The sequence below is a fragment of the Chelon labrosus genome (genome assembly GCF_963514085.1).
Source record: "Chelon labrosus genome assembly, chromosome: 23".
NCBI lineage: Eukaryota > Metazoa > Chordata > Actinopteri > Mugiliformes > Mugilidae > Chelon > Chelon labrosus.
The window spans coordinates 10,485,284-10,497,725 of record NC_140356.1 but is presented as its reverse complement, the minus strand read 5'-3'; the positions used below and the strand labels follow the sequence as shown (position 1 = coordinate 10,497,725).

Below are 12,442 nucleotides of genomic sequence, written 5' to 3'. Positions count from 1 at the left end.
TTACTTCAAGGCAGGGGTCTTCAGTTTGGTCTGCCAACTTGCCATTAAAGAGAGAACATGTCCTAAAGATAGCATGCCAGCTTAGTTTGGAGGAAGTGATCTTGGCAAAGTATGGCTGATGTGACTTTTTCCTGTCTCCTGGCTTGGATGTAAACCTTCCTTAATTGTTTCTCCATACACTCACAGATGTTTTAAATCACCTCGGTTTTTATCGTCTGAGGCAACGAGGGTCCAGACCGCAGCTCTGGATTATGTATGTGCAACGGCACAGTGCCATCTAGTGTCAGCAAGGAAGCAGCTGAATGAGGCGTATTTGCCGCAGTCCTACTGTACAGTAGATGGGGGACGAACTGAAATGAATGATTGGAGGAACAACAAAATTATCTTCATAGGACTTTTCTGCAAATCATGTAGTATGGCCTTCACAGTCAACACATCCCTCAAGTTTGATACAGCGGCCCAATTGTCATCAGATCACACAGGTCACAACAGTCCGCACAACTATTTCCACGTCAACAAGTCCGATGTGGAAATACCTTTCAGAACAATCCTTTTATTGTAATTCAAGATACTTGAAACCAAGCCATGGTGCATTGAGTTTAAAGGCTAAGATTAATTCATCACTAATCAAAGCCTCTAGAGAAACCTTGCTTCTCACGGTAAGTCAGACCAGCTTCATCGGTGTGTGGTGAACACATCCACAGACATTTATTGTTACAACAATGTGTAATTCACAGCGTTTTGGCTCACAGCAGATTCTCATTTTTCATCCGGAGTGCAGCAGCAAAGGCGCAAAACTCATCACAGAGGTCACTCGGATGAAATACTCAAGAGTCTTTTAATAACATGCAACTGTCTGGGAAATGTTTTATCAGCAGAGAGAAGCCTGAGAAAGCATTTGGATAAATTACAATACAAAGACCAATAGTTCCAGAAAGAAAACAGATATGAAACCTCATTTGTTTTGTTCAGGATGACATATTTGAGGCCAGTGGATGTTTTTCAGTTTTAACTAACAGCCATATGAATGCAGTATTGGAGTAGTGCTGGTAATACAAACTTAAAAACACTCCAAAAGCATCTGAAGATAATATGATACCAGCTTAAGCACAAAGCCGTCGAACTGGTTGACTGTAACTTTCCCAAAACACTGATCACACTCATCATCACCGTCTCTTCCTGGAAAACGTGGCCCCTCACTTATTGTCTTATAAGTCACAGAAAACACTGAATTGATTTTCCAATACTTTCCCACAACTGACCAAACTTCATCAGTCCCCAGGTTCTCAGATCTTTTCAGAGGCCTTGCTGGCGATAATCCAGATTCAAGCATTTTTGTATCTTCTTCCATTCTTCATTATTCATTAACATTCATGATAATGAAAGTGTCCTTCGCTATTTTTCTTGTCAGCAACATGACTTCTTCTCTGGTGTCGTGTAGGCGGTAGCGCTGACATTGACTGGCCGAGAGTTGGACCGGAGCAGGATTCGAGGAGTGTCGTTGCTCTCCGCGTCCCCCTGCTGGACAATAAGGCCGTTACGCGTCAGCAGCTCCCTGGCCATCATTATGAAGGCTTCTTCCACGTTCTGACTCTCCTGGACAGAAAAAGGTTTAAATCACAATTATAACCAACCACCAGATTGTCTCCCCTGTGTTTTCTGTGCTTGGGTACACTCATTACCTTTGCAGATGTCTCCAGAGCAGCTAGGATGCCTCTTTCTTTCGCTAGATTGCAGGCTTCTTCAAAGCGTACGTGACGTTCCTGCTCCAGGTCACATTTGTTGCCTGCGTGGAGACAACCAGGAGGAACCTGAGAGACGCATACGCAACACAGCAAGTTCTGCTAAGGCTATGATCAGTGCACCTAATCCACTGAACATGCTAAGACAAACACATCGACTGAATGAAGTGTAAGCAGTGCTGCAAGCATGAGTTTAAAATACCAGCAGCAGTCAAGTGTTTGAAGTCATTTTGTTGAACTGATAATTTAAAAGGAAAATAAATCCAAAACATTAACAGTTTTTGCATTTAATTGAGCTTTTATTCCCTTTCTGCACAAAATATACAAAAGGGCTGTACACTGTACTTATGGGGAAACACTACAAACACCAATTCATATGACATGATGGGATTTAACTAATATGTACTTTGCCAGATTTCATGTGTTTTAAAAGACAACGGCTGTCAAAAAAAAAAACAGCTATAGGATCAGAAATCAGAAGTCTGTTGAAACACTACCTTGTAATATTTGAGCTAAAAAACGCTGAAATATGAGTCATTGCCAAACATTAACTTGATGAACGTGAACACACTTTTCCTGTATTCACTCACACTTCTCATTCACACTCACCTATGAGGACCAGAACTACGTTGGCTGCTCCGAACTGCTCCACCTCGTGAATCCAGTGCTTCACCGAGTCGAAGGTCGAGCGCCGGGTGATGTCATAGGCGATCAAGGCGCCGTGAGCGCTGCGGTAGTAGCTCTGGGTGATGGTACGAAACCTCTCCTGACCTGCCGTGTCCCACACCTGGATCTGTCCGCCACAGAGGCGACAACGGTAAATCAGATTTAACGTAAACAAATGCGAAAGAACACTAGCTGAATTATAAGTATTAGATTCAAAACAGGGTAATGATAACCAGGTATAGATGTTGGACTCTTACACATGGTCAGATCAACATTTACATATACATGACTGGAAACGTGACTGTTATAGGCAACAATGACAACACTGATCCTTAATTTATCTTTAATTTATCCCATAGTGGGGGAAAATTATCTTATCTTAAAAGATTCTCTTAACCATAACCTAACTGTAACTTTTATCCTCAAACCAAGTCTTTACCAGTTTTAAATCTTAAAAATGGCCTCACAAGGACAACATGACCCCAACATGTCTGGGATCATGTTGTGTTGCTCACACGCACACACACACAGCTGAAACAGTGTTTCAGGACTGATCCCTTGCTCCCCCCTCGCACAAACTCCCCGAGGACGTAACAGACAACGTTAGCCCGGCAACGACTGTCATAGCAATTAGTCAGACTCACCAGCCCAACCTATTTGTTTTCATTGTTTGAGCCATGTCGACTTTTGATGCATTTAAAAACAATGACTTGTTTGAACCCCCGATTCTTTACAGGTCCTAGGTAACTTAACTCCCCTGCAGTTTGAAAAAGAGATTTGCAGAATTATAAAAGAAATGGTTTCCAGATGCTTAAATGTAATTAAAATTCAGCCAGTAAAAATCACCTGGGACACACAGAACCCAGCAAGGGAAGATAAAAGATCATTGTTCTGTTAACCCCTGCTCTAGTATGTGTGATGCAGATACTTGGAATAGTTCAGTTGATGATATGATTTTTATCGTCCAGTCATGTGTCTTGTCCATGAAACAATACAATTGCTATAGGTGTGTTTGTGTGTTGAGTCACGGTCGTTGCTTTCCCCTGTGGCTATAACAGATTGATCCAAAAAAAAAATACAGAGTGATAGCAACTGAAGGACGTTGAGAAATAAGTGAGTAAAGTGAGTTTATTTGACTTCTCTGGGCATCCTGACTCTTAGCACTTTGTAGTCCGGCGCATGCAGGACATACCGTAATCCACCTAAACAATAACTTCCTTATCGGCCACAACGGCAGCACAGAGAAGTCACTCCAACTTTATATCTGTCTGCACAACAGCCAGAGCAGAGAAACCTGAACAACAGGTCATTCATGCGAGCGGCCGGTCTGACTGGTTTTGGCACACTGTAACCGAAGGACGCCTCACTGTAACGTCATTCACTCCCAAACTGAGAAACATCCTTCAGAAGTGAGGCTGAAAATGAGCCAAAAAACAGCTAAAAAGCTCAAGTCATCATCAGCTGACTTCAGATCAGAGCAGTGAGCAGACATACTTAGGATTTCTGCCTCTCTTTGTCAGTCATTATCAGGCCATTTACATCTAGTAGATTGGAATCAGAGTTAGGTAAAAAGGACACTTCTGTCTTGCTTGCCAAAAACAAAAAAAGGCGAACACAAAAAAACACCATCAAATGAAGCCTGAATCTACTTCCCGCTTCGATTTATTGTCAAGAAACATCTGCACTTGGCTGTTTTGGTGGCATTTGGACACCGATACCTCAACACATACAGTACTTTCCCCAGCATCCCTGTTTTAAAGTCCACCGGACACATCCTCAACCATTCTTGATGAACCAACCTTCACTTTCTTCCCCTCGATGTCCACGGTTCTCACGGTGAAATCCACCCCGATGGTGTTCTGCTGCTTCTCCGAGAAAACCCCCGACTTGAAATTTTGAACCACGCAGGTCTTCCCCACGTTTGAGTCTCCTATGAGGATGATCTTAAACAGGAAATCAAAAGAGTCATCGTGTTCAGGTCCCGGGCTTTGCATGGTGGAGTGATGTGTGTGTGTCCCTTTTCTGTGAACGAGCGATCCCTCGTTGGAATGCTTGGCCTTCGGGTTTAAGAGATGATGGGTTATCTTTATGGTTGAGTGAAGGTTGCGTCACAAGAAAGAAAATGGATGCCAAAATAATGTTAGGATGAAAAGTTTGATCCAGCTTCTTCTTCCAGAAAAAAAATAAAAGCCAGTTGGTTTGGATTTCCAGCAGCAGAGTAGATTTAGTTAAATTGTGGAGCTTGTAAAACCAGTTCAGCGTTTTTCAAGACATTAAACAGAGCTGTTCAGAGGTTAGACACTTCTAGACAACCTGTTTTACTTTTCAAGATATAATGTAATTGGTCTAAAATGAATATTTTATGTCTCAGGAAATGCAGGAAGATATTTAGCAACACATCATTTCCACAGTCTTGAATCCCCAGATGGTTCAGTCTGTCCCTGACCTCTTGTGCTCTTACAGCAGGACAAAACTCCTTCAGTTCTGTTTCCCCTTTCAGCTCCTTCTCAGGTGTTGACCCACTTTACGGCCTACAGCAAAACACAGCATGGATACACATCTCATCCTCTTCGTACTCCTGCGCAGCCTCTGCTTGTCGAAGGAAAAGGGAACTTCCTTTAAATCGTTTTCAAAGGATGCTCGTCCATAATCCACCTTGCCGTCTATTCCACCTGCTGCTCTTTCACACACACACACACACACACACACACACGTGTCAGTAGGTTTCCTCCCCCTGACTCCCCGTCTCACGTCTTTTCTTTCTCTCATAAGCTTTTACTGCCCCCACTGACTAATGCAGCAGTTTCTCTCGTCTCTCTCGCTCTCTCTCTCTCTCTTCACAACACCTGTGGTAACAAAAGAAACCCGCCCTACCTGTTCTAGGCAGGTAGCCCAGCCCCACGAGTCCTGTTGGATCCTGGGAAATGAAGTCAGTTTGCCAGGAACTCATTTAAAGGGATAGTTAGTGTAATCCATACAGTCGATGGTGGCTGGCACGTCTCTAGTACAAAGAAGTGGCCAAGAATAGCAGTGAGAAAGCCAAGCAAGTAACTGCAGTGCAGATGCAGTCAACCACAATTCACCTAAAAAAAACAGTTTAATTGTATGCCATATTTATAATATTACAATCGCTTTAACTTGCTGTCAGATTGCCTTTTTAAAAAGAGAACTGAAGCCGCACACGTCAATTTAGGCTCTCCTAGAAGCTGCCAGAATCCATTGACAAAAACTGTAATTTTACCATGCAAAACTGAGGAGTTGCTGATTTACTGCAATGTGACTTTTGTGTTTTAACATGTTAATTTGGATCCAAACTCATGTCTTAACACACCAGAGTTGCACAATGGAAAACAGAATAACCAACTAACTAATCAATTGAAGCAAAAGTAGAGCAGTGTGCGCTGCAAGGCAAAATTACTGTTTTTGCCAATGGAGTCTGGTAGTAGTAACAATTAGTGTTCATACAGTTCTATTCTAGGAAACCTTTTCATACACACAGAGTTACTGTTGAAGGTAATGGAATAGTAAATTGGTGTAACTGAACAAGTACTGTACTATACTCTAACACTTAATTTAAACTATATTTAAGAACTGATAACTTAGGCTTTAAGATCCAAGCTCTGTCACTTTATGTGCTGCTTAACAAAACGTAGTAAAATAACACTTGTATACACACGAAGGCAGGAGTGGATATTGACTCGCGTGGTGTAAAAGCAAATGTTTCAATATGTAAAGTTGTATGAAATGAGGAACACATTAACAATGGCTTCATATCCCTACATATGTGTTAATGCAGTGCAATTATTTAGTTGTTTTACGTATTTCAGATCCAATATTTGACATTTTAAGACTTCCAGAGACACAATATCGGAATATTTCTTTAAATCTGGCTTTGACCCATGCTCCACTATAAGGTAAACGCGACTCCTGCGGGTCGAAGCTCCACTTCCTAGTATTTCCGAGTGCACCTGAACGCGACACAGCCTCCTCATCCTGCACATCACAGTGACGTCCTGTGCGGATACATTGGATAGATGTCCTCTTAATGCTACAGTCCCAGACACAGCAGCCTTAACATTTCCTCTATGTAAAAAGGGCGTTTTGGAGCCTGGGAGAGCAGCAGCAGCGGCAGCATGCAGCGGAGCGCAGTGGTCGTGGTGGCGGACAAAACGAGCCTCAAAAGGCCGTTTATTTTTGCAAATGCTGTGCATATGGTAGGTAAATTCCTATGAATGCCTTTAAAGGCAGGAGGCCTGTTTGATTTCTATTCACTGGTTATTTCTGCGATGGGAAACGGTTGATTGTCTTGAATCAATCCAAACAAGAATCGGACTGGTTTATTTTATCCTTATGCGGCATCCTTTCCAACAATAACAATGTCTGCAGCAGATTTTTTATTCTTCTCTCGTTTAGATGTTTTAGGGCAGAAGTGATGAGAAACGAAACCCCCCTGATGGCTTCATCAATAATACGCCATCGTGGGGGTTATTTTTGCATTTACACAGAATAATCAACCTTTCCACCATCACACATCTTATCATCCAGGACACAGTACAGCCTGTAATATGCTTCATGTGCTAATATTAACAATCTGATGTCAGTGTGTGCCACATGCAGTACAGGCCTTGTTTTGTTTTGGCTGTGATATTCCATTTGCTCTTAAGTCAATGACTTCTCCTTTAAGAAGTGAGACACCTTTAAATAACATTTCCTATTATTACCCTGCAATATTTATTCCATTCCTCGTCTGCAGCCCTCAGCACTCCGTTCTCATCTCCTGTGTTTCTTTCTCCGAAGGCGCTGTGCTTCTTCATGCTGACAATGACAATAGCTTGGCACAGGGACCCTGTGCAAACTGGCAAAGTAAGTTTTTTTTTTTTTTTTTATCCCCCTTCTTCTTTTTTTCTGGATGAAAATAGTTTGAGAGAGGCAGATCAGATTTATTGGACGCAGAAATAACTCCTATTCTGGTCAGGCTTCAAATAAGTCAGCTGGGGAATTATTAATGCATGAGTCCACTACTATCAATATTGCCTGAACGCCTTACATCAGCGTATACTTATATAGTCTTTTCTCCGGGAGAGCTGCATTCAGGCCCTCGCACGTTGGGAAAGACTGCTGAAGTGTCCTTGGGCAAGACAGTGAATTATCTTCCCTTCCGTAGCCATGACCTTTGACCTCTTTTGCAGCCACGCTATCTGGGCGACGCATCCTTGACAATAAAAAAAATTATTAATGCTGCGTAATTGACGATCTCAGGTCACGCGAATCCTAGTTTTTCCTCTGGTTATTTTGGTTTTGGACTGTTTTAGGGCGTGAAGCAGGAATTTGCGGCTGATTAGACGCTGATTTTTTTTCCCTCTTCAGATGGTGTCCAGTGTTTCTGTAGTGGCAATGCTGTCAGTGCTCGGTGTGATTGGAGCCTGCAAAGGAAAGAGATGGTGTTTGATTCTGGTAAAAAAAAAAAAAAAATCAATAGGAAGAAATATTTTTATGTTACTTGTTTTTCAAGGCATTCACATTCACACACCATGTTTGCCCTTTTCTTATCCGTGTGTGCAGTATGCAGCTGGGATGGCAGCAGCCAGTCAAACTATAATTGTGAGAACAGCACTAAGTTACCAGGATGTTTATGAGGTACTTGCATGCTTTGGTTTTTACACACAAAAACGTTTTTTTTTTCTTTCTATACTATTCAATTTGACCTAAATCGCCTAAACTTTTTACTACAGTGTGTACAAAGACCAGCTATCAATGCACTGTCTCTCCTCAGAAGCGAGTGGCCCGTGAGGAGTCCAAGCTGCTCTCCATGATGCCACTCAGTGGAATAAGCAAAGCCAACAGGACGCTGCTCTATAGAATTCAAGAAGAAGTAAGCAGCTATTATTTATTTTTATTAACAAGTGGATTTTAGTTTTATCATCACAAACCACATCTTCTTTGAAATGTAGTGCACATGGAAGTAAAATAACTAGATGTGGCTCCAGATAAGTTGGATTTTAGATAAGAACCCCAAATTCAAGCACCACAAGGACCTTGTTGTTATATATGAGTGAAGACACCATTACTCCACTCCATTATATGTTCTATAATATACACGGTATCTCATTTTAGACAGACAGGTCCGGTCTATTTTATGATGCCCACACATCCATGATCACTTTATTTTCCACCACAAAAACTGTTATTCATGCCGACGTTAAAGTGTGACACTGTGCTATATCACAAAAGAGTTTATATTAAATACATTTTGTTGTTGTTCTTAATTTTATTTCAATGCATTACTGAGGAGTTTCTCAAGTTATGGAACTACTCTTCCCATAATGCTTTGGATATGAAAACAGGAAGTGAACTGCAGCATTGCCATGCAGTCACTTACTTAGCAGTGGCCTACAGTTGGCCATTGTCTTTGTTGGCAAATTTCCACCATTAAACAAACTCATAATTCACTCCCACACACACACCATTTCTTTCTGGTGTCAAAAAGGCGAAGTCCATGCAAGAGTGTCCTGACTAGCTGACGACTTCCTCCTTCTTGTTTGCAGCTAGCATCGTGCGTTAGCTTCAGCTCGCTAAAAAACAACCAAAAAGAAAGAAACAAAACAAACAAACAAAAAAAAGTTTTAAACTCTAACATTCAAGACAGAATTAAGGTAACTCAAATCATTGCTTTTCTTATTGCCCACTTGACTCAAGGCAGAAAAGTGTCAGCTCCTACATTTTAGACAGAAGGCTGACAAAATACTGCAAAGACAGAAGAAACAAAGGAAACAGAAATCTAGATGTGATACCAGAAGAAGAGAATAGAGAAAAGATATAATCCCCTGCAAAACAGACACACAAACCACACAACTGCCCATGTGGCTATCGAACAAGAACAACTTGCCACACCTGCAGAATATGTAGTCTTGGGGGTGTGGCCATACGAGTGGGCGTGTCTTATCTTAAAGAAATATTCCCCTCTCTGTGGGGTAACCATTCACATTAATCAACAAATTGGAAGATTTAGATTTTTAATTGAAACACGAGGGCTGATGGGAAAATAAGTGCTACATACTGGATTAACATTTCTTTTGGTGTGTGTGTGTGTGTGTGTGTGTGTGTATGTGCGTGTATCAACTCCAGTTTGAATGCTGCGGTCTTATTGAGGGCTACAAAGACTGGGGCGCTTCCATCCCTGCCTCCTGTAACTGCCAATATCCAGGAAAATGTGTAAGTATCTACAGCTCTCGTTGTTGCTCAAAACGTCATGGTTTTAGTCTTCTCAGGCAAATATGTTTCAGTCAGCTGTAGCTGGGGCACTGAAGAGCACACATTCAATACAAGTTTATTTTGTATTATACTGGCTCCCCCTAACCTTCTACCCCAGCACAAATGTGAAAGTGATAAACTATGCAGCTGAGCCGAGTAAATTCAGAATGGCCAATCATATCAATAAAAGGTTCAAATTACCGCATACGATATGGACAACACAGAGGCAAAGACAAATGACACCTAAATGTTACAAGGTGACAGCTACATTAAGTGCACAACATTCCATTAAATCTATAAAGACTACACAAAAACATGCACATTTACTTTTAATCTCTAATGTTTGTTGGGAATTAGATTCCCTTTACAGACAGAGTCTTTGGTTGTTGCTTATCTTCCAGCACCATGTATGTTTCTTAAAAAAAAGGCACACCTAAAAATGTTCTTTTGCAAATAATATTAAAAGTCATACATAAAGACTTTTACTAAATGCTTAACACCAATACTAATTCAGTCTTCTTATAAGATGGTTTGGACATCTGCGCCAATTTGAAGCTTTAGCTACAGCAACAGTGCAGAGCATACGGTACATATTGGTCCGCTTGGTAGTAGTGTGTTTCTGCTTTAGTATTTCCGGCTGCTTCTCCATTTCTGCAATTTTCGTATGGATTGTTTTGGGTCAATAAAGATGGAATGCATCGAGCAAAGGTTAACTGAGGAGGTTCGTAGATACAGACATTTGTATGACTCATCTTTGGGGAAATTTCATTCCATTGTTGAAAGTGAAGCAGGAAGTAGAAACAAAAATTAACCAGACTGGCAAAAAACACACTGCACCGTCTAGCGAGCCAGACTGACGAGCGCACAAGTATAAATGGCTCTCATGGCCAATGGCGTCAGTTACGTTCGTAGGTTACAGCGTCTATGTCCCTCAGTACTTTAAATGAGTCTTTAGTCCTCTGTTTTTGGGGTCTGTTTTAGCTCTTTCTTCAGGGTACATACTGTCCCAGCACGAGACGTAACTTTAGTGATGAAAGTGTACATAAATTGGTCAACACATAAATGCAGCATATGGAACCACTGGTTTAAATAAGTTTAGTTGAAATGTTGCCTTGCAAACAACATTTCTTCAGTTTAGCCTTTGAAATTGAGAAATGGACCAACCATGCGAACAGAAAAAAAGGGCTTTGAAAGTATACAGTTCCTTGATGAGCTCCCTAGTCCTGAGGACTGTCGGCCATTGCGATTGATTGACACCGTAAAGTGCAGTTGTCCATTTCATGGAAGACGAAACTAACGACCCCAGTTAAATGGCAATAGTTGCAAACTGCTTTACTGTAAGAAAAAAAAATGGTGTTATGGTAGTGTGTGGCTGCACATCACACCAACAAAGCTGGAAAGTCGTATGTTCTCATGACTGATCTGCGAGGGTCAAAAACTATGAACACAAATAAATGAAAATGTCATATCACATTGTGGGATTTTGTCATTTTCAACAGATTCGACTACGAGGCAGCGCCACACTTGGAGCTCCAAAGAACCAATATGTTTATCAAGAGGTAAAAAAAAACTCTGGGCCGACTGGGACTTTCTGTGTGGAGTCTGCATGTTCTCCCTGTGTCTGCGTGGGTTCTCTCCGGGTACCCCGGCTTCCTCCCACCGTCCAAAGACATGCTTGTTAGATTAATTCATGATTCTAAATTGGCCGTAGGTGTGCGTGTGAGTGTGAATGCTTGTCTGTCTCTCTTTGTTAGCCCTGAGATAGACTGGTGACCTGTCCAGGGTGTACCCCGCCTCTCGCCCGATGACAGCTGGGATAAGCTCCAGCAGACCCCGCGACCCTTAACAGGAACAAGCGGTTACAGACGATGAATGAATGAATAAAAAAAAACTCACTGACCAATAAACAATAAAGCAGTGTCTGCTTGCTGAACCCCTATTGAGAGAAAATGTTTTACAGTGTACTCAAATCAATTACGTATTACTGTATTTTTTTATTTTTTTTTACAGCCTTGCCTACCGATTTATGTTTCCGAACTGAAGCTTGCATTCTCACTGGCGATGGCAATACAGTTTGGAAGTGGAGTGTTTTGGGTATGTGGTTTCATTTCTTACACATTTATACCATTTATATGTTAGGTACAACTTTAAACATCAACTCTACCATGAGTGGCTTTATTTTGCTAAACAAATTCAGCATTTACAACCGCATGTTGATCTATTTGTCCACTGTCTTGCTTCCATTCCCAGATGGTTCTACTTGTTATGAGCATCAAACTAATAGGCCAGATAAGAAGGAAACAGGAGTTCTTGGCTCTCCTCCAGTCCAACAGATATGTTCCTGGTGCTTTCTAGTCACCTAACTGACACTTCCGATTACTCACAAGCGTACCTGGTTTGAATTTGCACATAAAGCTGTATAACCATAAGCTGGCTACTTTGTGCTATAGCAATATATGTTATGATTTTCTACATGTTAATGCATGTAACTGATGTTTAAACAATAATCTACATGCACAGTCAATTTCAAACTGCTCTTGTCGGCCTTACTGCTGTAAAGAAAAAAAAAAAGCAATTTAATGAGATTAACCGATCTTTAATAATATTTTCACATTCCTTTGCCACATCTAAATATTGTGTTCCAAATCATCCATTTTCTTTCAGTAACATATCCTGGCAATGTTTTATTTGCAACAAGAGTTTTCTTGCTTTGAATATATATGCTGATATTGTCCGTATCCATTTCTCTCACACCCTGAGAGGTCAGTTAGTATTTGTAAAGA

General features: G+C 41.2%; 2 protein-coding genes across 2 annotated transcripts; one reads left to right on the top strand and one right to left on the bottom strand.

Moving 5' to 3' along the window:
• Positions 1-276: 276 nt before the first annotated feature.
• Positions 277-5,383, bottom strand: LOC311508379 (ras-related protein Rab-19-like). Its single transcript, XM_084573103.1, has 4 exons — positions 4,208-5,383; positions 2,352-2,535; positions 1,683-1,786; positions 277-1,596 (listed from the first exon to the last, which is right to left on the bottom strand). Exons 1-4 carry the CDS (start codon positions 4,400-4,402, stop codon positions 1,408-1,410), a joined length of 672 nt encoding a protein of 223 aa, XP_084429229.1. The 5' UTR covers positions 4,403-5,383; the 3' UTR covers positions 277-1,407.
• Positions 5,384-5,910: 527 nt separating this feature from the next.
• Positions 5,911-12,014, top strand: LOC311508369 (tetraspanin-8-like; the record flags this gene model as incomplete). Its single annotated transcript, XM_084573092.1, has 9 exons — positions 5,911-6,622; positions 7,206-7,271; positions 7,776-7,862; positions 7,971-8,045; positions 8,182-8,280; positions 9,534-9,620; positions 11,159-11,218; positions 11,670-11,753; positions 11,910-12,014. The coding sequence occupies exons 1-9, from the start codon at positions 6,542-6,544 to the stop codon at positions 12,012-12,014; spliced, it is 744 nt and encodes a 247-aa protein (XP_084429218.1). The 5' UTR covers positions 5,911-6,541.
• Positions 12,015-12,442: the final 428 nt, after the last annotated feature.

Coding starts and splice junctions, on each gene's coding strand:
- LOC311508379 (XM_084573103.1), bottom strand. CDS start 4,402: ATGCAAAGCCCGGGACCTGAACACGATGACTCTTTTGATTTCCTGTTT. Junction 2,536..4,207: donor TCGAGGGGAAGAAAGTGAAG/GTTGGTTCATCA, acceptor TGTGGCGGACAG/ATCCAGGTGTGGGACACGGC. Junction 1,597..1,682: donor CTCTGGAGACATCTGCAAAG/GTAATGAGTGTA, acceptor TTTTCTGTCCAG/GAGAGTCAGAACGTGGAAGA.